We start from the raw sequence: 26,259 nt of genomic DNA, 5'->3' as shown, positions 1-26,259 counted from the left end.
GGGACCAGGGCGGCTGAAGCCCTGGCCTGGGTGCAGGGTCTGCTGCAGGATTCTTGGGAGAGAGCCAGGCTGGGCTGTGTGAGAGGCCAGGTGCTTGTTTGGACCAAGGGGGCTTGAATAGGAAGAATTTCTCAAAAAGAAAAAAGAGAAAAGAGAGGCACTCAGCGGCTAGAGAACTCTCCGCAGCAGCCACGGCCTCTGGCGCCCCTCCCCCCTCAGCCCCTGGACTGTGAGCATGGAAAAGCAGCCCCAGAGCTCACCTGAAGCCTGGCTGGCACGCACCCAGATTAGCGGTCTAGGGGCCCACACCTGAAACTCCGGGTGAGCACAAGCCCTGATAAGCGGCCCAGCTGCCTGGGCGCCAGACCCCAAGTGCCTCAGTGGGTGCGTACCCCAATCAGCGGCCTGGGGCCAACACCTGAAACCCTGGGTGAGGGGGTGCTCGCCCTGATAAGTGGCCCGGCTGCCTGGGCGCACAGACACAAAGCACCTGGGTTGGAGTGCACACCTAAAACCCCAGCTTGGCACCCACACCAGAAACCTCGAGTGGGTGAGCAACAGGATCAGTGGCTGGCTGCCCCCCTCAACAGACCCAAAGCAATGGATGGGCCGCGCAACCCGATCAATGCCCTGGCTGCCTGTGGGCGACCACACCTAAAAGCACAGGTTCTGAAAAACTCCTACCTAGCCCCTGAGCACAGAGCCCTGCAGGGCCTACTGGCTCTCTAGGAAGACGGCAGAATGCCCAGCACAGGGGAGATGCTAGGCTAGGGGAGACTGCATTCCCCAGAAAGACTTGACACAGTAGGGGGCTGACCTACCCCAAAGGAGCACTGACAGCCCCTAGCATCTAAGACAGCAAAGAGCAAGAAGGTGGAGTGTGAGTTGCCCCTAATTGGTGCAACTCAAGGACAGCACAACTGGTGAACTAAAGGCCTAATGGGGAGCAGAAGGACACTGAGGAACTAGACTGAAGGATGAACAACAGTGAAGAGTGTGACTCAGAAAGGGAGAAAAGTTAAACCAATCCCTAAAACCACCCCCAGCCATTTCACAGACAGGAAGACCACCAGAACTCACCTGACCGGATTAAAGCCAGCAAAAGACTTTTTTTTTTCTCCTTTCCCCCTAAATTCCTTCTTCCTTTCTGTCCTTCTTTCTTTTTGTATTCCTTCTTCCTTCCATCCTTTACCTTTTTTATTGTTTCTTCCTGCCTTCTTTTATTTATTTTTTGGTTTTAATTTGTGTTAAAATTCCTTCTTATCTTTCCTCCAATCTTTTTCATTCCTTCTTCCTTCCTTCCTTTCCTTTTCCATTCCCTTTTACCCTCCTTCCATTCTCCTTTTCCCGCCCCTTCTTTCTCTTTTTCCCACAGGTGAGACAATAAAACCTGGAGCTCTGAAAAGACCAGAGTTAGACCAGGTTCCACCCATAAATGTCAGCTCCAGACCACTGAGCACAAGAGATTAAGGAGACAGCACCACTGAACCCCATTGGCATTCTACCATAGAAGTTCATACCATAAACCCAGGGAATCAGAATAGATCAATTTAAGAAGCAGAGGCTAACAAGAAGAGTCTCACAAACAATGGGAAGACAAAGAAACAATCCCCAAATGAAAGGAAAGGAGGAAGCCTCATAAAGAATGCTAACTGAAAAAGAGGTAAGTCAACTAGCAGATACTGAGTTCAAAGCAATGGTTATCAGGAAGTTCACTGAGCTCAAAGAGAACTACCAGAAACTACAAGGAAACTACAATGAACTCACTGCAAACTATATCAACATGAAAAACGAAATAGAAACTATCAACAAGGACCAAGAGAAAATGAAGAATACAATTTCTGAACTGAAGAACACAGTAGAAGGAATGAAAAGCAGACTTGATGAAGCAGAAGATCGGATCAGCGAGCTGGAGGACAAAGTAGAAAAAAACACCCAGAAAGAGCAAGAAAAGGAAAAGAGGCTCAGAAAGAATGAAGAGGCAATAAGGGAAATGCAGGACAACATGAAAAGTAACAATATCCATATAATAGGAATACCAGAAGGAGAAGAAGAAGAGCAAGGGATAGAAAACCTGTATGAAAAAGTAATGATGGAAAATTTCCCTAATCTGAGGAGAGAAAAAGTCACCCAAATCCAGGAAACACAGAGAGTCCCAAGCAAGACGAACCCAAAGAGGCCCACTGCAAGACACATCATAATTAAAATGGCAAAATTCCAAGACAAAGAGAGGATCTTAAAGGCAGCAAGGGAGAAACAGGAAGTAACATACAAGGGAGCCCCAATAAGGTTAGCAGCTGACTTCTCAATGGAAACGCTCCAAGCCAGAAGAGAATGGCAAAAAATATTCCAAGTAATGAGAACCAGAGGCCTGCAACCAAGACTACTTTACCCAGCAAGGCTCTCAATCAAGATAGAAGACCAAATAAAGAGTTTCCCAGACAAAAGAAGTCTAAAAGAATACACTTCCACCAAACCAGCTCTGCAAGAGATGCTAAAGGGACTGCTTTAAGGAAAGGAAGGAAAAGAGAAAGACAGAGGAATACAAGCAGGAAAAAATGGCAATGAATAACTACCTATTGATAATAAACTTAAACGTAAATGGATTAAATGCTCCAATCAAAAGACATAGAATAGCTGAATGGATAAGAAAACATGACCCACACATATGCTGCCTACAAGAGACCCATCTCAGGACAAAAGACTTACACAGACTGAAAGTGAAGGGCTGGAAACAAATTTTCCAAGCAAATGGACAGGAAAAAAAAGCAGGGGTAGCAATACTCATATCAGACAAAATAGACTTCCAAAGAAGGGCCATAAAGAGAGACCCAGAAGGTCACTTCATAATACTCAAAGGAAGAATCCACCAAAAGACATAAACATTGTAAATATATATGCACCCAACATAGGAGCACCCAAATACATAAAGAAAATCTTGGAGGACTTCAAGAAAGATATTGACAGCAACACAATTATAGTAGGGGACTTTAACACACCACTGTCAAAAATGGACAGGTCTTCCAAACAAGAGATCAACAAAGATATTGTGTCACTTAACAATACCCTAGAGGAAATGGACTTAACTGATATATATAGAGCTTTTCATCCCAAAGAAGCAAAAATACACATTCTTTTCAAGTGTACATGGAACTTTTTCAAAGATAGACCACATGAGAGAACACAAAGCAAGCCTCAACAAAATCAAGAAAATGGAAATCATATCAAGCATTTTCTCTGACCACAAGGGACTGAAACCAGAAACCAACCCCAAAGGAAAAAACCCAAAACACTCAAAATCATGGAGACTGAATAGCATGCTATTAAACAATGAATGGGTCAAGAACAAGATTAGGGAAGAAATCAAAAAGTTTCTGGAAACAAAAGAAAATTAACTCACAAAAACCCAAAACCTATGGGACACAGCAAGGGCAGCCCTGAGAGGGAAGTTCATAGCAATACAGGCCTACTTTAAAAGATAGAAACGTTTCAAACAAACAACCTAACCCCATGCCTACAAGAATTCGAGGGACAACAGCAAAGACAGCCCAGAGCAAGCAGAAGGAAGGTAATAACCAAGATCAGAGCAGAGTTAAATGACAAAGAGACTACAAGCACAATTCTAAGGATCAATGAATCCAGGAGCTGGTTCTTTGAAAAGATAAACAAAATTGACAAGCCTTTAAGTAGGCTCATCAAGAAAAACGAGAGAGGATCCAAATAAACACAATTAGAAATGAAAGAGGAGAGATTACAACTGATACCACACAAATACAAAGGATTGTAAGAAATTACTACGAAGAACTGTATTCCAAGAAATTTGAAAACCTAGGTGAAATGGACACATTTCTAGAAAATTATAATCTTCCAAATCTGAATGAAGAAAAAGCAGAAAGCCTGAACAGGTCAATAACAGCTGATGAAATCAAAGCAGTCATCAAAAAACTCCCAACACACAAAAGCCCTGGACCAGATGGTTTCCCAGGAGAATTCTACAAAGCATTTAAGGAAGACCTAACCCCTATCTCTCACAGACTATTTGAAAAAATCCAAACGGATGGAAGACTCCCAAACTCTTTTTATGAAGCCAGCATCATCCTAATCCCAAAACCAGATAAAGACACCAAGAAGAAAGAAAACTTCAGGCCAATATCGCTGATGAACATAGACACTAAAATTCTCAACAAAATATTGGCAAACCGCATCCAGCAATACATTAAAAAGATCATCCACCATGACCAAGTGGGATTCATTCCAGGGATGCAAGGATGGTACAATATTTGCAAATCAATAAACATAATACAACAACAACAGCAAAGACAAAAATCACATGATCGTATCAATAGATGCAGAAAGAGCATTTCATAAGATACAGCACCATTTCTTATAAAAACACTCAGCAAAGTGGGAATAGAGGGAGCATTCCTTAATATAATAAAGGCCATATATGAGAGACCTACAGCCAACATCATACTCAATGGACAAACTTAGAGATTTCCCACTAAGATCAGGAACAAGACAAGGATGCCCTCTCTCACCACTCCTATTCAACATAGTATTGGAAATCCTAGCCACAGCAATTAGACAAGAAAAAGCAATAAAAGGTATCCAAATTGGAAAGGAGGAAATGAAACTGTCACTGTTTGCAGATGACATGATAATGTACATGGAAAATCCTATAGACTCCACCAAAAAACTACTCGACCTAATAAATGAATTTGGCAAAACAGCTGGATACACAGTCAATACTCAGAAATCAAAGGCATTCCTGTATACCAACAACGAAACTGCAGAAAGAGAAATCAGGAAAAATATCCCATTTGATATACAACAAGAAAAATAAAGTACCTAGGAATAAACCTAACCAAGGAGGTAAAAGACCTGTACTCAGAAAACTACACAACACTGAAGAAAGTAATTAAGGAAGACACAAACAAATGGAAGCATGTACCATGTTCATGGATTGGAATAATTAACATCATCAATATGGCCATACTACCCAAAGCAATTTATAGATTCAATGCAATCCCTATTAGAGTACCCATGACATATTTCACAGATATAGAACAAACATTTCAGAAATCATATGGAACCATAAATGACCCCGAATAGCTGCACCAATTTTGAGAAAGTAGAACAAAGCAGGAGGGATCAAAATACCTGATATCAAACTGTATTACAAGGCCACTGTAAACAAAACAGCCTGGTACTGGCATAAAAACAGGCACATAGACAAATGGAACAGAACAGAGAGCCCAGAAATGAACCCAAGTCTTTATGGTCAATTAATATTTGACAAAGGAGGCAGGAGCATAAAATGGAGCCAAAACAGCCTCTTCAACAGATGGTGTTGGGAGATCTGGACAGCTATGTGCAAAAAAATGAAACTCGTTCACCAACTTACGCCATACACGAAAATAAACTCAAGATGGATAAAAGACTTAAATATAAGTTGTAACACCATAAAAGTCCTAGAGGAAAACATTGGAAGGAAGATCTCAGACATTCCATGCAGCAACATCCTCACAGACACATCCCCTAAAGCAAGGGACATAAAGGAAAGAATAAACAAATGGGACCTCATCAAAATAAAAAGCTTCTGCATGGCTAAAGAAAATAGCACCAAATTACAAAGAGAACCAACAGTATGGGAAAACATATTTGCCAAGGATACCTCAGACAAGGGCCTGATCTCCAAAATATATAAAGAACTCACACGACTCCACTCCAGGAAGACAAACAACCCAATTAAAAAATGGGCAAGGGACTTGAACAGACACTTCTCCAAGGAAGACATACAGAGGGCCCAGAGACATATGAAAGGATGCTCAGCATCACTAGCCATCAGAGAGATGCAAATTAAAACCACAATGAGTTACCATCTCACACCAGTCAGAGTGGCCAACATAAACAAATCCACAAACAAATGTTGGAGAGGATGCGGAGAAAAGGGAACCCTAGTGCACTGTTGATGGGAATGCAGACTGGTGAGGCCACTGTGGAAAACAGTATGGAATCTCCTCAGAAAAGTAAAAATGGAACTGCCCTTTGACCCAGCAATTCCGCTGCTGGGATTATACCCTAAGAACCCTGAAACACCAATCCAAAAGAACCTGTGCACCCCAATGTTCATAGCAGCACAATTTACAATAGCCAAGTACTGGAAGCAACCTAAGTGCCCATCAGCAAATGAGTGGATCAAAAAACTATGGTATATTTACACAATGGAATTCTATGCAGCAGAGAGAATGAAGGAGCTTATACCCTTTGCAACAGCATGGATGGAACTGGAGAGCATTATGCTAAGTGAAATAAGCTAGATGGTGAGGGACAAATGCCATACGATCTCACCTTTAACTGGAACATAATCAACAAAAGAAAAAAGTAAACAAAATATAACCAGAGACATTGAAGTTAAGAACAATCTAACAATAGCCAGAGGGGAGTGGGGCGGGGACAGTGGGGAGAGGGGATTACAGGAGCTACTATATAGGACACATGGACCAAATCAAGGGGGAGGGTGGAGGTGGGGGAGAGAAGGGGTTCGGCTGGGGTGAGGTGGAGGGATGGGGAGAAAAGGCATACAACTGTAATTGAATAACAATGAAAATTTTTTAAAAACATGGTTATTAGGGATGATTACTTTTACCCTGCATGGAGTGACATTTTTAGACATAGCATATTATCAGAAATAGAATTCAGAAATCATAAAGACTCAGGCCATGACGTTACTGAAGTCAGTGCAGTATTTTTACAGGCTATTTAACATGAACATAAGGACCAGAGAAAACATTCATTGGTACTCAAATAGACAAGTCATCTGCCTGATGTTTTCCAACAGTCCCCCTAAGTGCCCTCACTATTAAATTAGTAGGACTGAGAATATGATGTTAAAGGTAAAATTCAAAACCCTAATAGTTAAAAAAGAAAAATTCAGTGTGTGAAAACAAAGAAAGTAATGATATATGGAAATTAACAAAAATAAAGAAAATAGTATGTTTGATGCAAAGGTTAATTAATAAAAGAAAGAAGCTTTTGCAATTACAATATAAAAATGTGAGACAAGCATAAATCTTATCAATTCATAATATTTGAAGTAATGGCAAAACAGTAAAATTGTATAATTGTATGATACTAATGCAATTATGTTTTATATGCAATTATATAAAACATTTTTAAATTTTTAGGATGTAGCATTAATTTGCAAATATTCCTAAGGCAACAAATAATCTCAATACACATTTTAACTATGGAAGGAAGTACTAAAAATAAACAAAGTCCCAAGAGTTGTGCTTTCAAAATACATAAACTATTTATGTGTGTGTGAGAGCTTCCACAAACTAGTTTACTAAAGTATACCAGAGTTCACTAACCAGTAGACCCAAAACACCCTGCGGATGTAATTAAAAACCTTCAGAAATTCAATGGGCTAGGCTTTGAGCTTTATACATGTTTTGGGTTTTAATACTTAACAACAGAGTCTGTAATCTTATAACTTTGTGAAACATTGGTGTGGGTTATCATTTAAAATGATCAGGAGGAGTTAAGAAAGGTTTTCTACTCTTAAGCATCACAGAAACGATTAAAGTATTCACAGTAGAATCTGGGAATGCAAGATGGCAGTGAGGTAGGTGGGAGCTGAACCCTCTGGCTTGTGCACCCAACTGGGACACCTACCCAATCTTCTGAAGAACAGAGTGAACAGCCAACAGAATCCCAGTTTATGTGATATTTGGAAGCTAAAGATTGCAGAAGACATTGAAAAACAGATGATAAGGAGATTGTTTAGGAACAGTAAGTTAGTCCCAGGGACCCTGGCCAGGGCCATGACTGCTGGGGTCTCTGGCCTGGCACCAGGGATGGCAGCTGCTGCAAGAATTTTGGAGGAGAGCCAGATCAGCGATTATAACTTCACAGCTCTCTCCCCTCCCAGAGCAGGGAAGTCAGTCCCACACCAGGAGTCACCTGGATGCTTCAAGTCACTGGGAAGGATAAAGACACAGTGGGAAACACACAGAGGTGGTATTCCCCAGCTGGAACTGTGATTGTTGGCTGGGACAGTATCAGAGAAATTGGGGAGTCAGGTGACACCTGGAGATGGGAGAAAAGTTGGACTGCAACAAACGCTGGCCCAAATAGTCTCAGGACTGGTCAGAAAGTGGGGCTGTCTTGGCCCAGTCAAAGGGAATTTGCTCAAAAAAAGACTCTCAGCCGCTGTTTAAGGAACTCTAATGTGCAGTGGCCAGAACAGCAAAGAGGGAGGAGGGGTGCGAGTTGCTCCCACTTGATGCACCTCCAGACTAAGCAAAGGGTGACACAATGAGGTAGATTAAAGGCACCAGCCTGGCACACATGGACAGTGGGGGCCACACAGCACTCAGAGGGCTTGGGCTGGAGTCTGGACACCTGTGAATATTGGAGCCCAGACCGATCCCCCAACACAGAACCACAGGAAGGGAAAGAAAAATCAGGCCTAGCCCCTTTTGCCTGCAGCATTCAGGAAGACCAGGGGAACCTGCTCATTAGGTTCAAGTCAACAAGAGGCTTTTTTGCTTTTTCTTTTCCCTTTTTTTTCCCAAGTGTAAGACAATAGGATCTGGAGCTATAAAAAGATCAAAGGCAGATTCAGAGAGAGATCAAAAGGCTAATGCCAACAGCTGAGACAAAATTCACTTTGCTGTCCTATAGAACTGGCATTTTATTTTTTACTTTTCGTTTTTATTTTTTTATATTATTATGATTTTATTATAATTATTTTATTCTTTTATTCTCTTCCTTCCATTTACTTTTCTTTTTTTTCTGTTTGATTTCAATGTTTGACTGATTTTCTTTATTCTCCCTTTCGTATTGCACTTTAATTTCTCTTCCTTCACTTTACTCGTATTCCAATAACACACTACCCTTGATCTTTTACTTCTTATTCTTTTTATTCAGATCATATATTCCTTTCCATATTAATGTTTTTACGATTCCCACGCAGCACACTTTCCTGGTCTTGGTCCATTTTACTATCTTCCTGAGCTTATTGCTGTGTGGTTAAATTCATTCTCTCATACACTACACCAAGTTGCTATCCCTACTCTCACTATATCTCACCAACTAACCTAGTATAAGTGCTCTGCTTTCTGAAGTCAGCTCACATTCTTTTTCCCCTCTAATAAGAGTCTTAACCACTTTTTCACATTTTAAAAAATGTCGCTAGTTGGGTGAAATATCATGGTTATTGATGTACATCTCCAAAGGATCTCCTATCTCTTTTCTACTTGTTGGTATTCTTAACATTAGTTAATGGATTAAATGCTCCAATCAAAAGACATAGGGTAGCTGAATGGAAAAAAAAACATGACCCAGAGATATACTTCCTATGAAAGATCCACCTCAGAAAAAAAGACCTACTCAGACTGAAAGTGAAGGGTTGGAAAAAAATATCCAAAGCAAATGCACAGGGAAAAAAAGCTGAGGTAGCAATACTTGTATCAGACAAAATAGACTTCAAAACAAAAGCCATAAAAAGAGACACTGAATTACACTTCATAATACTCAAGGGAAGAATCCATCAAGAAGCCATAACCATTGTAAACATACATGCACCCAACATAGGAGCCCCCAAATACATAAGCAAAATCTTGGATGACTTCAAAACTATGTAAACAGCAATACACTTATACTAAGGGATTTTAACACCCCACTGTCAAAAATGGATAGATTGCCACATTGACCAATGCACTAGATCAAATGAACTTAGCAGATATACATAGCACACTTCATCCCAAAGAAGCAAAATACACATTCTTTTCAAATGCACATGGAACACTTTCAAAGATAGAACAAATCATAGGACACAAAACAAGCCTCAACAAATTCAAGAAAGTTGAAATCATACCAAGCATTTTCTCATACACCCAGGGACTAAAACAGAAACCAACCTCAGAGTAATCACTCAAAAACACTCAAATTCATGGAGATTGAACAGCACGCTATTAAATAATGAATAGGTTAATAATGACATCAAGGAGAAAATCAAAAAGGTATTGGAAACCAATGAAAATGAATACATAAGTCTCCATAACTTATGAGACTCAGCAAAGGTAGTCCTCAGAGGGAAGTGCATGGCAATACAGGCTTAACTAAAATGATAGAAAATTTCAAATAAACCACATAACCCTACATCTACAAGAACAAGGACAACCCAGAGCAAGTAGAAGGAAGGAAAAAACCAAGATCAGAGCATAATTAAACAGCATAGAGACTAAAAGAACAATGCAAAAGATCAATAAATACAGAAGCTGGTTCTTTGAAAAGATAAACAAAATCGACAAGACTTTAAGCAGACTAATCCAGAAAAAAAGAGAGAGGACCCAAATAAACAAAATCAAAAATGAAAGAGGAGAGATTATTACTGATACCACAGAAATACAAAAGAGTGTAAGAAATTACTATGAAGAACTACAAGCCAGGCACATAAAGAAAAGAATAAACAAATGGGATTTCATCAAAATAAAATCTTCTACATGGCTAAAGAAAACAACAGTAAAATAAACAGGGAACCAACCATAAGGGAAAATATATTTGCAAATGATACCTCAGGCAAGGAAATGATCTCCAAAATATAAAAAGAACTCACACTACTCCACTCTAGGAAGATAAACAACCCAATTTAAAAATGGGCAAAGGATCTAAACAGATACTTCTCCAAGGAGAGCATACAGAGGACCCAGAGATATTTGAGACAATGTTCAGCATCACTAGCCATCAGAGGGATGTAAACTAAGACCACAATGAGATACCACTTCACACTGGTCAGAATGGCCATCATAAACAAATCAACAAGCAACAAGTGTTAGAGAAGTTGTGGAGAAAGGGGAACCCTAGTGCACTGTTGGTGGGAATGAGGACTGGTGCAGCCACTGTGGAAAACAGTATGGAATTTCCTCAGAAATTAAAAATGGAACTGCTTTCCACCCTGTAAAACCACTGTTGAAATTATACTCTGAGAATCCAGAAACACTAATTCAAATGAATGTATGTACCCCATATTCATAGCAGCAGAATTTACAATAGCCAAGTGCTAGAAGGAACCTAAGGACTCACCACTAAATGACAGGATAACAAAACAATGGTACATTTAAACAATAGAATACTACACAGCAGAAAGTAAAAGGAACTCCTACCCTTCATGACAGCATGGATGGAACTGGAGAGCATTAAGCTAAGTGAAATAACCCAGGTGACGAAAGACATATACCATATGATATCACCTATAAGTGGAACCTAATCAATACAACAAACATATTAACAAAATATAACCAGAGACTTTGAAATAAAGAACAAGCTGACAATAAACAGAGTGGAGGTAGGAGGGGTGTAAAAGAGGAATGAAGGGGAAAGGTCATCAAGGAACATGAATAAAGGACACATTGACAAAGCCAACCAGGGTAGGTCTGAGGGTGGGAGGCAGGGATGGGTGGGGTGGTGGGGTGGGTCGGGGTGAAAATGGAGACAACTGTACTTGAGCAACAATTTAAAAAATTAAAAATAAAAAGAATTTTCAAAAGAAATAAAAAATAAAGGAACTTATTTAAGAAAAAGAAGAACATCAAAACTATGAACATTAAAATGACAACAAATTCACAACTAAGAATAACTGAATCTAAAAAGACACCAAAACAAACTAAGTAAACAGCTACAACACGAATAGAATCATAGATATGGAGATCATTTAGAGGGTTATCAGCTGGGAGGGGGAGTATAGGGGATAAGTAAAGAAATTTAGAAGCATAACTGTGTAGGTACATAATAGAGAGGGGAAAGTTAACAACAATACAGGCAGTGGGGAAGCACTACCCATGGACATGAACTAAGGGGAGAATTGATGGAGGGAAGGAGGGTACTGGGCAGAGGGGGCGCAAGGGGGAAAATTTGGGACAACTGTAATAGCATAATCAATAAAATATACTTAAAAAAAGTATTGCTACATGTATTATTGTTAAAGAGGTTAAGATACAAAACATAAATAGTTTTAATATTTGTATATAAAATAAAGACTAATGACTACAATGTTCATTAGTAGAAAATTAATTTCACTATTTCAAGTGAAACATGTTGAATAAATACTTTTATTGCCTATTTTAACATGTATCAATTATAAAGTCAACACATCTTGATGTCTATGTATATTGTCTTATGTATGAACTAGTGCCTTGTTCATCCTTTCTTATTTTTTTCTTCAGTCACAATTGCATATAAGCTCATCTTTCAGTTGTATAAATAATTTGCAACCCCAGCATTAAGTGCACACGTGCTTCATGTTCATATTTACAATGTGAAGAAAATATGACTAAATTGCTAAATGGAAAGTTCACATTACACTTGTGTATATATAGTAAATGAGTATTATATTCTAGTTATAAAATTTGCATCTTTCATTGAAGAAAATGTGGAAATAAACAAGTTAAATATATTGAATGCCTGATTTCCAAATATTTATATTCTTGGTTTATAAATATCCTCACAATGAGAAGATGTCATATAGCAAATACAGGCAAAAAATTTCAATGTTAGGATTTAATGAAAGTAAATGATATGGTGAAGGAACATAGTCAGCAACTCATAGCAGATCTTGCTATAGTACTAGTCATAGGCCATGGGAAAAGTTTCCCTGAACTCAGAGTCCTATTGGGATAAACTTCTTATCGGTTTTCAATATGTTTTCCATTTCAGAGCACAAGTAATATTAGAAATTCAAAATAGTGTTAGCTATCATTTCATTCTGGCATAGTAAAGAACTCTTGAGGGTAAGTCCAGATTTCTATGGGAAAAATATGAACCCCTTATACAATCATAGAAGAGTTATATTCTAAATGAAACTTTACACACTCATTATCACATCTTGTTTATATATTTTCCTCATTACCTCAATCACTTTGTTTATTAACTTTTATCAATATTATAAACATGATTCATTCATATCATTTAATGATGCCTTTCCTTGGCACTCTGTTTACTTAATGAAGTCCCCTGAGCCAACAAAAAAGACACATAAAATAAGTCCAGCTCTACCTCTGTGACATATATAGAGAAGAACATTCCTATTTTCTATTTTTTAAAACAGCACTTGCAGGAAAATATCACAGTCTTTGAGTTGTAAGGAAAACATTGTATGATTTTACAGATGTGTAATCATAGAATTATAAAATATTTATTTCAAATATTTGCATAAATACAAAGAAAATCTTCAACAAATGTTTTTTATTTCCGTCTACAACCACGTGTAACTGAGTTAGTGCATGGATCTTGGATGAAAGACAAAAAGCAGGAATGAGCTGTATGATAATAAAATGTTCCAAAAATTTTATAATGCCAGGAATAAAGGATACTACCAAATATTACTAGTCTAAGAACAAAGAGAACTATGTTACCTTGAGAAAGTTAAACCCCCACATTTGATTTGATAGTACAATGAAAATTCAAATAAATTTTTAACTCAGTTTATCAGCTCTGAAATTATGTAAATATTTAAGCCAATTAGACAATTAAATTTGAGGCTAAATCATCAAGAAGAGGCAAGAAGTAAGTAAGTCTGTTATTCTTCAATATAATATTCTACTTTATTCAAATGTTTTAAAATATTATTTGCATAAGTATTTGTGGATTTACATCCCTTTCAATATCAAAAGTTAAATAATTGTTTACTACCAAGAAAACTATTAATGGAATCCTAAAGCAAGAACTCAGAAATAAGTTTTGGGTTTTTCAGTTATATTTTTCTAAGTTCAATGGTATTCTACTAGACAAATAAGATTCTAATAGGATTATTTCCTACTAGAAAGAATATCTCCTCAGTAAGTGCTATTTAGTCCACTTGTTTCTAGGCTATAGCAATAATGAAAGCAAAAGAAAGGAATTGTGCATTGTATAAATTAAACTGTTTCTAGGTGATTATTTATTTTAATAACAGAAGTTTACCTTTCTTGTTCTGACCTTTCTATCAGGAAAGGGAAAAATGAGGTGGAGAGACTAATAGCACCAACCAAACCCTTAAGAAAGTAACGTGGAACAGAGTGCCAGCAAAGTGTTCCCATGGATAAACAGGTATGCTCTAGGGTGACATGACTACTGTGTTGACTAGTTGTTTCACTTTGTAAAAGTGTCCTAAACTCTGTAATCCTCAAAATATAAAATGTGATGATGGGCCAAACTAACCTCTGTAAACTTTTAAACTCTGTTATTTAGATTATCCACAATTTAGATTATTTTTTATAATATTGAGAAATAGAAAAAGATCAATTAGAATATTTTCACATATTTAAAAGGAGATAAAGGATATTTTAAAGGATAATCACAAGGTTACTTTAAAGAAACATTGGAAGGAATAGATTTTGTTTAAGTGTTAGCACAAGCTCTTTTCCATGGTATGTATATTTTCAAAGGAAAGGTTATATTTGACTTCAGCTAATATTCATTACTTGATTGTAAGGTCAAATAAAAAGCTTTATTTGAGAGAGAGTGGCTGAAGAAAACTGTGTTGGGAATTTCATAGATTATTTGTCATCATAGATACTTAAAAATTTTATACTCTGTCACCAATTTTGTTTTAATTGTTTTATGTTCTGTAGGGGAAACATGTATTTTCTGTTCTACAGAGGGGGAAAGCATGACAATGAGAAACCACACAGTACCCACAGAATTCATTCTTCTAGGACTATCAGATGATCCAGAGCTTCAGACTGTGATTTTTCTCTTCTTAATCATCACATATATATTAAGTGTCTCTGGAAATTTGGCCATCATCACTCTTACCTTGGTGGATTCTCATCTACAGACCCCTATGTATTTCTTCCTCAGGAACTTCTCTGTATTAGAAATATCCTTTACAACCGTCTGTATTCCTAGATTTTTGGGCACAATTATCACCAGAGACAAAACGATTTCATACAATAATTGCATAGCTCAATTGTTTTTCTTCATCTTCATGGGTGTAACTGAATTTTATCTTCTAACTGCCATGTCCTATGACCGCTACGTGGCCATCTGCAAACCCCTGCACTACACTGTCATCATGAACAACAGAATCTGCATATTGCTTGTCCTCTGTGCTTGGCTGGCAGGATTCTTAACTATCTTCCCACCCGTTATTCTTCTTCTCCAATTAGATTACTGTGGCTCCAATGCCATTGACCACTTTGCCTGTGACTATTTTCCCCTCTTGCAATTATCCTGCTCAGACACCTGGCTCCTGGAAGTGATTGGTTTTTACTCTGCAATACTGATTCTGCTTTCCACTTTGGCATTAATAATTCTATCCTACACACTCATCACTAGAACAATTCTAAAACTGCCTTCTGCCAGCCAGAGAAAAAAGGCTTTTTCGACATGCTCCTCTCACATGATTGTCATTTCCATCTCTTATGGAAGCTGCATATTCATGTATGCCAATCCCTCAGCAAAAGAAAAGGCATCTTTGACCAAAGGAGTAGCTATTCTGAATACTTCTGTTGCTCCCATGATGAATCCGTTTATATATACCTTGAGGAACCAGCAAGTGAAGCAAGCCTTTAAGGATGCTATTCAAAAGGTTATCTTTTTCTCTGGTAAATGAAAGTAATGGTAGCATTAAAAGAATAAAATTCTAATCAGTGATTTTGGTTATTCATACTCTCTCAAACCACTTTTCCTTCCTTACAATTATTTTTCCTTTTGTATTCTCATATTAAATTTCCTAAATGTTGAACTCCGTAAATTTGAAAAAGCTGAATGTTGCTTCAGAATATTCTGTAAATTCAAATGTTTTATCAAATGCACTTGGATGAAGTAAAAACTTCTGGCTTAATGGTTAGGATTTTCAGTAGAAGGCATTTACTTTTGAAGAGAGACAGAGCATTTAGTTTGTTGGGAAGATGCCAGGATAGATTTGAAATTCTGAACTTTTCATTCTTACCAGGTAATGGAAATGAATTTTATTAGAAAAGTTTGATTGTATTTGTCATTTGAATGAAATCAAATAGTCACCCTCACCAGGGGGTGGGGAACAAAATCTAAACATCTATATCAATGTATGAAATGATTTAAAACCCATATATATTAAAATTATGTATGCTATTAATAACAATTTAATGAGGAGAAGATAAAGGAGGTGGAAAGGTAAATATAAAATAAAATTCTTTCAGCAATTACTATATGCCAGAGCAATTGTTTGCTTTGTATTGGTTCATTGAATCCTGCAAATTACTTTAGGATATATCTACAATTATTATTCCTTTTTAGTCAGAGGTATTTTTCATTAGTTAGATTAACTACCTCTAAAAATTAAAATATTAGTAGAGAAAATACAATGTACAATATATCAAGTAAAATGCATGAAACTGATAAACTGGTAACAGTTCAACTTTCTGGAGAACTGAGCTTTAACTGGAGCATCTAGAACTGAGGACTTTAGGGATTTGGGAAGTAGAGAAGAGAAATAACATCTTTGATAATATTCTACACACTATTTGTACAAGGAAACTATACCATATATTTTATATAAACTCTTAGATGTGAGCATTATTATTTCTAATTTATAGGTGAATGAACACAAGGAAATTGAGGTTGAGAGTTCATTGCCAGAGAGAACGTAACATTCAAACCGACATTTATTTTTTATTATAATTTTATATTCTTATTTATTTACAGTTGTGTGACTTTTCTCCCCATCCCACCCCCCACCCCAGCTGAACCCCCCTCCCTCCCCCACCTCCACCCTCCCGCTTGATTTCATCCATGTGTCCTTTAAAGTAGTTCCTGTAATCCTCTCTCCTCACTGTCCCCTCCCCACTCCCCCCTGACCATTGTTAGATCGTTGTTAACTTCAATGTCTCTGGTTATATCTTGTTTACATTTTTCTTCTATTGATTATGTTCCAGTTAAAGGTGAGATCATATGGTATTTATCCTTCACCGCCTGGCTTATTTCACTTAGCATAATGCTCTCCAGTTCCATCCATTCAAAGAGTATGCAAAGAGTATAAGCTTCTTCATTCTCTCTGCTGCATAGAATTCCATTGTGTAAATATACCATAGTTTTTGGATCCACTCGTTGTTGATGGGCACTTAGGTTGCTTCCAGTACTTGGCTATTGTAAATTGTGCTGCTATGAACATTGGGGTGCACAGATTCTTTTGGATTGGTGTTTCAGGGTTCTTAGGGTGTAATCCCAGCAGCAGAATTGCTGGGTCAAAGGGCAGTTCCATTTTTAGTTTTCTGAGGAAATTCCATATTGTTTTCCACAGTGGCCTCACCAGTCTGCATTCCCACCAACAGTGCACTAGGGTTCCCTCTTCTCCACATCCTCTCCAACATTTGTTTGTGGCCACTCTGTTTATGTTGGCCACTCTGACTGGTGTGAGATGGTACCTCATTGTGGTTTTAATTTGCATCTCTCTGATGGCTAGTAAGGCTGAGCATCTTTTCATATGTCTCTGGGCCCTCTGTACGTCTTCCTTGGAGAAGTGTCTATTCAAGTCCTTTGCCCATTTTTTAATTGGGTTGTTTGTCTTCCTGGAGTGGAGTAGTGTGAGTTCTTTATGTATTTTGGAGATCAGGCCCTTGTCTGAGGTATCATTAGCAAATGTGTTTTCTCATACTGTTGGTTCTCTTTGTAATTTGGTGCTGTTTTCTTTAGCCATGCAGAAGCTTTTTATTTGGATGAGGACCCATTTGTTTATTCTTTCCTTTATGTCCCTTGCTTTAGGGGATGTGTCTGTGAGGATGTTGCTGCATGGAATGTCTGAAATTTTCCCGCCAATGTTTTCCTCGAGAACTTTTATGGTGTTACAACTTATATTTAAGTCTTTTATCCATCTTGAGTTTATTTTCGTGTATGGTGTAAGTTGGTGATCAAGTTTCATTTTTTTGCACGTAGCTGTCCAGATCTCCCAACACCATCTGTTGAAGAGGCTGTTTTGCTCCATTTTATGCTCCTGCCTCCTTTGTCAAATATTAATTGACCGTAAAGACTTGGGTTCATTTCTGGGCTCTCTGTTCTGTTCCATTGGTCTATGTGCCTGTTTTTATGCCAGTACCAGGCTGTTTTGTTTACAGTGGCCTTGTAATACAGTTTGATATCAGGTATTTTGATCCCTCCTGCTTTGTTCTTCTTTCTCAAAATTGGTGCAGCTATTCGGGGTTGTTTATGGTTCCATATGAATTTCTGAAATGTTTGTTCTATATCTGTGAAATATGTCATGGGTACTCTAATAGGGATTGCATTGAATCTATAAATTGCTTTGGGTAGTATGGCCATTTTGATGATGTTAATTCTTCCAATCCATGAACATGGTACATGCTTCCATTTGTTTGTGTCTTCCTTAATTTCTTTCTTCAGTGTTGTGTAGTTTTCTGAGTACAGGTCTTTTACCTCCTTGGTTAGGTTTATTCCTAGGTACTTTATTTTTCTAGTTGCTATATCAAATGGGATATTTTTCCTGATTTCTCTTTCTGCAGTTTCGTTGTTGGTATACAGGAATGCCTTTGATTTCTGAGTATTGACTTTGTATCCAGCTGTTTCGCCAAATTCATTTATTAGGTTGAGTAGTTTTTTGGTGGAGTCTATAGGATTTTCCATGTACACTATCATGTCATCTGCAAACAGTGACAGTTTCATTTCCTCCTTTCCAATTTGGATGCCTTTTATTGCTTTTTCTTGTCTGACTGCTGTGGCTAGGATTTCCAATACTATGTTGAATAGGAGTGGTGAGAGAGGGCATCCTTGTCTTGTTCCTGATCTTAGTGGGAAAGCTCTAAGTTTGTCCATTGAGTATGATGTTGGCTGTAGGTCTCTCATATATGGCCTTTATTATATTAAGGAATGCTCCCTCTATTCCCACTTTGCTGAGTGTTTTTATAAGAAATGGTGCTGTATCTTATCAAATGCTTTTTCTGCATCTATTGATACGATCATGTGATTTTTGTCTTTGCTGTTGTTGATGTGATGTATTATGTTTATTGATTTGCGAATATTGTACCATCCTTGCATTCCTGGGATGAATCCCACTTGGTCATGGTGGATGATCTTTTGAAGGTATTGCTGGGTGCGGTTTGCCAATATTTTGTTGAGAATTTTAGTGTCTATGTTCTTCAGCGATATTGGCCTGAAGTTGTCTTTGTTTGTTGTGTCTTTATCTGGTTTTGGGATTAGGATGATGCTGGCTTCATAAAACGAGTTTGGGAGTCTTCCATCAGTTTGGATTTTTTCGAATAGTCTGTGAAGTATAGGGGTTAGCTCTTCCTGAAATGCTTTGTAGAATTCTCCTGGGAAACCATCTGGTCCAGGGCTTTTGTGTGTTGGGAGTTTTTTGATGACTGCTTTGATTTCATCAGCTGTTATTGACCTGTTCAGGCTTTCTGCTTCTTCTTCATTCAGATTTGGAAGATTATATTTTTCTAGAAATGTGTCCATTTCACCTAGGTTTTCAAATTTCTTGAAATACAGTTCTTCGTAGTAATTTCTTACAATCCTTTGTATTTGTGTGGTATCAGTTGTAATCTCTCCTCTTTCATTTCTAATTGTGTTTATTTGGATCCTCTCTCGTTTTTCTTGATGAGCCTACTTAAAGGCTTGTCAATTTTGTTTATCTTTTCAAAGAACCAGCTCCTGGATTCATTGATCCTTAGAATTGTGCTTGTAGTCTTTATGTCATTTAACTCTGCTCTGATCTTGGTTATTTCCTTCCTTCTGCTTGCTCTGGGCTGTCTTTGTTGTTGTCCCTCGAATTCTTGTAGGCATGGGGTTAGGTTGTTTGTTTGAAACGTTTCTATCTTTTAAAGGTAAGCCTGTATTGCTATGAAATTCCCTCTCAGGGCTGCCCTTGCTGTGCCCCATAGGTTTTGGTTTGTTGTGAGTTCATTTTCATTTGTTTCCAGAAACTTTTTGATTTCTTCCCTAATCTCGTTCTGGACCCATTCATTGTTTAATAGTATGCTATTCAGTCTCCATGATTTTTGAGTGTTTTGGGTTTTTTCCTTTGCAGTTGGTTTCTGGATTCAGTCCCTTGTGGTCAGAGAAAATGCTTGATATGTTTTCCATTTTCTTGAATTTTTTGAGGCTTGCTTTGTGTTCTCTCATGTGGTCTATCTTTGAAGAAGTTCCATGGACACTTGAAAAGAATGTGTATTTTGCTTCTTTGGGATGAAAATGTCTCTATATATCAGTTAAGTCCCTTTCCTCTAGGGTATTGTTAAGTGACACAATATCTTTGTTGATATTTGTTTGGAAGACCTGTCCATTTTTGACAGTGGTGTGTTAAAGTCCCCTACTATAATTGTGTTGCTGTCAATATCTTTCTTAAAGTCCTCCAAGATTTTCTTTATGTATTTGGGTGCTCCTATGTTGGGTGCATATATATTTACAATGTTTATGTCTTTTGGTGAATTCTTCCTTTGAGTATTATGAAGTGACCTTCTGGGTCTCTCTTTATGGCCCTTCTTTGAAAGTCTATTTTGTCTGATATGAGTATTGCTACCCCTGCTTTTTTTTCCTGTCCGTTTGCTTGGAAAATTTGTTTCCAGCCCTTCACTTTCAGTCTGTGTAAGTCTTTTGTCCTGAGATGGGTCTCTTGTAGGCAGCATATGTGTGGGTCATGTTTTCTTATCCATTCAGCTATTCTATATCTTTTGATTGGATCATTTAATCCATTTATGTTTAAGGTTATTATCAATAGGTAGTTATTCATTGCCATTTTTTCCTGCCTGTGTTCCTCTGTCTTTCTCTTTTCCTTCCGTTCCTTAAAGCACTCCCTTTAGCATCTCTTGCAGAGCTGGGTTGGTGGAAGTGTATTCTTTTAGACTTCTTTTGTCTGGAAAACTCTATATTTGGTCTTCTATCTTGATTGAGAGCCTTGCTGGGTAAAATAGCCTTGGTTGCAGGCCTCTGGTTCTCATTACTTGGAATATTTTTTGCCATTCTCTTCTGGCTTGGAGCGTTTCCATTGAGAAGTCAGTTGCTAACCTTATTGGGGCTCCCTTGTATGTTACTTCCTTTTTCCCCCTTGCTGCCTTTAAGATCCTCTCTTTGTCTTGGAATTTTGCCATTTTAATTATGATGTGTCTTGCAGTGGGCCTCTTTGGGTTCCTCTTGCTTGGGACTCTCTGTGTTTCCTGGATTTGGGTGACTTTTTCTCTCCTCAGATTAGGGAAATTTTCCATCATTACTTTTTCATACAGGTTTTCTCTCCCTTGCTCTTCTTCTTCTCCTTTTGGTATTCCTATTATATGGATATTGTTACATTTCATGTTGTCCTGCAATTCTCTTATTACCTCTTCATTCTTTCTGAGCCTCTTTTCCTTTTCTTGCTCTTTCGGGGTGTTTTTTTCTACTTTGTCCTCCAGCTCGCTGATCTGATCCTCTGCTTCATCAAGTCTGCTTTTCATTCCTTCTACTGTGTTCTTCAATTCAGAAATTGTATTCTTCATTTCCTCTTGGCTTTTGTTGATAGTTTCTATTTCATTTTTCATGTTGATATACTTTGCAGTGAGTTCATTGCAGTTTCCCTGTAGTTTCTTGTAGTTCTCTGTGAGCTCAGTGAGCTCAGTGAACTTCCTGATAACCATTGCTTTGAATTCAGTATCTGATAGTTGACTTGCCTCTTTTTCAGTTAGCATTCTTTCTGAGGCTTCCTCCTTTCCTTTCATTTGGGGATTGTTTCTTTGTCTTCCCATTCTTTGTGAGATTCTTCTTGTTAGCCTCTGCTTCTTAAATTGACCTGTTCTAACTCCCTGGGTTTATGGTATGAACTTCTATGGTAGAATGCCAATGGGATTCAGTGGTGCTGTCTCCTTAATTTCCTGTGCTCACTGGTCTTGAGCTGACGTTTATGGGTGTAACACGGTCTAACTCTGGTCTTTTCAGTACTCCGGGTTTTATTGACTCAGCTGTGGGAAAAAGAGAAAGGTGGAGGGGGAGAAAAAAAAGAAGTGAAGGAGAGCAAAAGGGAATAGAAAAGGGAAGGAAGGAAGAAGGAATGAAAAAGATTGGAGGAACGATAAGAAGGAATTTTAACAGAAATTAAAACAAAAGAATAAATAAAAGAAGGCAGGAAGAAAGAATAAAAAAGGTAAAGGATGGAAGGAAGAAGCAATAAAAAACAACGAAGGACAGAAAGGAAGAAGGAATGCAGGGGGAAAGGAGGAAAAGAAAAATAATGGTCTTCTGCGGGCTTTAAACTGGTCAGGTTAGTTCTGCTGGTCTTCCTGTCATTAGATCTTTCAATGTCCTCTATCTTTGGTCTCCTATCTTCATATATGCTGGAATACCATTGGCTGTTCGCTCTGCTCCTCAGATCAGTTAGGTGTTTCACTGGTGCTGAGGGGAAGTGGACTCTGCTCCCACCTATCTCGCCGCCATTTTCCTGACCCTAAACTGGCATTTAAATCACTTTTCTTTAACCTCAAAATAGACACTAATAGGATTCCTTTCATTTTTTACACTGGTTTTCACTAGTAATAATTATGAGTGTAAGTGGATGTTAAATATCGGAACTGCTAAGGGACTTTTAATATGTGATGACCTCATTCAGGTCTTACTTACTTCTGACAGGTGTTGGGGATGTAGTGATGAAAATGAGTGATCCTTGCCCTAAGTTATCTTATATTCTAACACAAAGAAAAAATAATATAATTAAAATTTAATTTGATAAGTGCAACAATTTAGGTACAACTGGCCTATAGGACAGGTAATGTTGACCAAATGTCAGTCTTTCCGACTCTTCTAGCAGAATTGTGGTCAATTGCACAATTGTAAATATTCATTTTTACCTTTGAACCACAAGTATTTGATAAACTTTGTTGGCCATCTTAGTTTTCACTTTTATTCTCTTTCTTGGTCATTATCTTGTGTATTATAAAAATCACATTATTTCCTGAGTAAAAAAAAAAAAGATTACTGGGAATAGAATTACAATGGCCATCAAAACTCTCTCCAGTACAATTCCCTCTAGCCCCAACTTGTTTGGGAATCCTTGGTTGACCATCATTTTAGTTTTACCTGTGTACTGCTATGTATTATTCCCTCAGTTTTACTTGAAAGAATTGATACTAGTGACCACAGTCTAGATTTCCAGGATTCTTGAACCCTGTTTCCTGTTTCAGGATTCTTAGGGTGTAATCACAGCAGTAGTATTGCTGTGTCAAAAGGCAGTCCCATTTTTACCTTCTTTGAGAGAATTCCATACTGTTTTCCACAATGGCTGCACCAGGCCTCTTTTCCACCAACAGTGCACTAGGGTTCCTTTCCTCCACAGCCTTGCTAGCACTCTAAGCAATTTTGAGAAGGAAGAACAAAGTAGGAGGGGTCACAATTCCTGATATCAAAGTATATTACAAGGCCACTGTAATCATAACAACCTGGTACTGGCATAAGAACAGATACACAGATCAATGGAATGGAATAGAGAGCTCAGAAATAAACCCAAGTGTCTATGGTCAGTTAATATTTGACAAAGGGGGCAGGAGCATAAAATGGAATAAAAATAGCCTCTACAGTAATGGCATTGGGAGATCTGGACAGCTACATGCAAAAAAAAAAAAAAAAAAAAAAAAGGAAAGAAAAAGAAACTCTATCACCAACTTACACCATACACAAAAATAAACTCAAGATGGATAAAAGACTTAAATATAAGTTGTGGGCACCATAAAAGTCCTAGAGGAGAATATAGGCAGGAAAACTTCAGATATTCCATGCAGTAATGTTTTCACCAATATGTGCCCTAGAGCAAGGGACATACAGGAAAGAATAAACAAATGGGACTTCATCAACATAAAAAGCTCTGCACGGCTAAAGAAAACAGCAGTAAAATGAAAAGGGAACCAACCACATGAGAAAATATAGTGGCAAATGATACCTCAGACAAGGAAATGATCGCCAAAATTTATAAAGAACACACACAACTCCACATGAGGAAGACAAAAACTCCAATTAAAAAATGAGCAAAGGACCTGAACAGACACTTCTCCAAGGAGGACATACAGAGGGCCCAGAGACATCAGAAAAGGTGTTCAACATCACTAGCCATCAGAGAGGTGCAAATTAAAACCACAATGAGATACCACCTCACACCTGTAGAGTGGCTATCTCTGCACTTTTTGGAGTGAGCTCTGACTTATCCACAACACTAATCTCAGTCATGACTATAGAATATGTGGTGGATAATTCACTTTCTCACTCATAGGCATTACCTAGTGGTTACTTCATCAGTCTGGTCTGAGTCACAGTAAACCTTTGGATTCTTAGTAATCAAAACTCTTTCATGTACATCATGCCCTGCATCCCTGTGATGTTAGGTATCCTGTGCTGCAGTTGTCAAGTTCAAGTTGCCTTATTTGCTCCAGCTATATCACTGGATCTGTATTCTTCAAGTTTACACTCATAGAGGATCACATGGGCCTCCGGTAACAGTGCAGGATGCTTACCAATATGGTAGAAATTTTCACAATTTACTGAAATTTCATTTTTCTTGACTTTATTAATGGACTATGAGCATTTCTCAACAAAAGATGACAGTTTGTTCATTATTGGTTACCAAAAGGCTCATTGTAGGGTAGCATTGACTAAAAATATTTGTTAAATTAATCAACAAATATTAAGAAGTCTCTAAATGCCTACTTCCTATATAAACTATTAAGATTGCTTGCTCTGACATCGTATTTGAAAAAGTTTATATGCCTGGGTTTTCTAGGCCTTTTTTTCAGAACCATAGATAGAAATAGCGATAACCCTTCAACAATACTAGCCACCACTTTATTTCCTTATGCTGTGTACTTTCCATTGTGCAAATGTACCACAGTTTTTTGATCCACTCATTTACTGATGGGCACTTAGGTTGCTTCCAGCACTTGGCTATTGTAAATTGTGCTGCTATGAACATTGGGGTGCAGAGGTTCTTTTGGATCAGTGTTTCAGGATCCTTAGGGTATAATCCCAACATTGGTATTGCTGGGTCGAAAGGCAGTTCCATTTTTATTTCTCTGAGGAAATTCCATACTGTTTTCCACAGTGGCTGCACCAGTCTGCACTCCCACCAGGTTCTCAAAGCCACATCTTCACAAATGAAGTTGCAGAGCCAGATAGTGTAGAGTACAGGAGGAAAGGAAGTGTCTCTGGAGCCCACGTTATGGATGGTCATAGGGTCTTTTAATATGAAGCACATTTCACCAAAAACAGAACATTTTTGAGAACCACTTACTTCTAAAGTAAAAATAAAAGATAAATACACCTGGAAGAATTTCCAAATGTTAAAAAACTAAGTTATTTTCTTCCAGAAAGTATTCTACTGTAATCCATTGACTAGATGCTGAGTGCCTCAAAAATATGAGTTGTGATCTTGCCTCTGTCATTATTGACTGGAGGAAACTATTCTTTTGGATCTCCAGTTTCCTCATCTACAAAATAAGACATTTGAATTAGATAATGCTAAAGTCCCCATCCGTTCTGACATCATAAGATTTTACATAAACTAGCAAAAATAAAAACTTCTTTAAGGCATGAATACTGTAAGCTACCAAAAATATTAATACAAGAAAGAGAGTATGATTCAAAGGAAAAAATATCAACTCAAATATCAGAAAAATATGAGAAAATAAAACCCCATTTAAAGTGGCTCTTACTCTCTAGGTGGTAAAGGCATTTAAAAAGTGAGAATCTTTTCCCAGCAGTAACATTTATTGGAGAACTGTAGAAATTTATTTTTTAAAAACAGTGAGACCATGACATCTGAGAAACAGACCAGCTGGAAGACTAAGACACGTGTTCATCTGTTTTTCTGTGGCCTGTCTCACTTGGTGTATTTGCAGCGGTACTTTTATGTGTAGCTGCAGTGCCCACTTCAGTACAAATGATGCAGTATTTTATCAGGTTGATTACATAGGTTCACCACTTTAATTGTCCATATATGCTGGTGTGGTTTGCAAATACTCGGTGACAAAATCCAGAGCATGGCATTTCCACATGAAGTGTTTACTGTTAAATTGCCCCTTAGAAGTTTGCTTTTCTTTACAGCTTTCATCCATATGACATCCACAGTCCCACATTCCAAATAATAGTTCAATCGACAATGCTTCCATATGATACAACGTGACTACAGCAGGATGTGGTAGTTCTAATGTGATTAGAGATCTGGTCAAATTTAGAGACTGCTAAAACTTTTGAAACTGCATTTCTTCAGTTTTATGATGACTTCGTACATACAATCCACTGTTCTTGAACATTTCACAGAAATGTTGGATTTGTTTG

The 26,259-nt window shown here is 37.8% G+C and overlaps 2 protein-coding genes across 7 annotated transcripts in view; both read left to right on the top strand.

Moving 5' to 3' along the window:
• Window positions 1–16,114, top strand: part of LOC128780561 (olfactory receptor 6C3-like) — a 100,755-nt gene extending 84,641 nt beyond the window's left edge. The window contains exons 1-2 of one of the 4 annotated variants that reach the window (XM_053921393.1): window positions 13,491–13,569; window positions 14,616–16,114. In XM_053921393.1, coding sequence (XP_053777368.1) covers window positions 14,654–15,598 — 945 coding nt within the window. In that variant the 5' untranslated portion in view covers window positions 13,491–13,569; window positions 14,616–14,653 and the 3' untranslated portion in view covers window positions 15,599–16,114. Of the gene's footprint in view, window positions 1–13,490; window positions 13,570–14,006; window positions 14,092–14,615 lie in introns of those variants that run through there. The other 3 variants (XM_053921390.1, XM_053921389.1, XM_053921392.1) reach the window with 3 other exon arrangements.
• LOC112296808 (olfactory receptor 6C3) overlaps window positions 1–26,259 on the top strand; it is a 107,180-nt gene that overhangs the window by 42,492 nt on the left and 38,429 nt on the right. Inside the window, exon 1 of one of the 3 annotated variants that reach the window (XM_053921388.1) lies at window positions 14,015–14,091. The exons of 1 other annotated variant lie outside the window; for it this stretch is intronic. In XM_053921388.1, the coding sequence (XP_053777363.1) occupies window positions 14,080–14,091 (12 nt within the window). In that variant the 5' untranslated portion in view covers window positions 14,015–14,079. Of the gene's footprint in view, window positions 1–14,014; window positions 14,092–26,259 lie in introns of those variants that run through there. One more of the 3 variants, XM_053921387.2, reaches the window with a different exon arrangement.

This window comes from Desmodus rotundus, chromosome 3 (genome assembly GCF_022682495.2).
Source record: "Desmodus rotundus isolate HL8 chromosome 3, HLdesRot8A.1, whole genome shotgun sequence".
Classification (NCBI taxonomy): domain Eukaryota; kingdom Metazoa; phylum Chordata; class Mammalia; order Chiroptera; family Phyllostomidae; genus Desmodus; species Desmodus rotundus.
The sequence above is the reverse complement of the archived record's forward strand: the minus strand, read 5'-3'. Positions and strand labels throughout refer to the sequence as shown.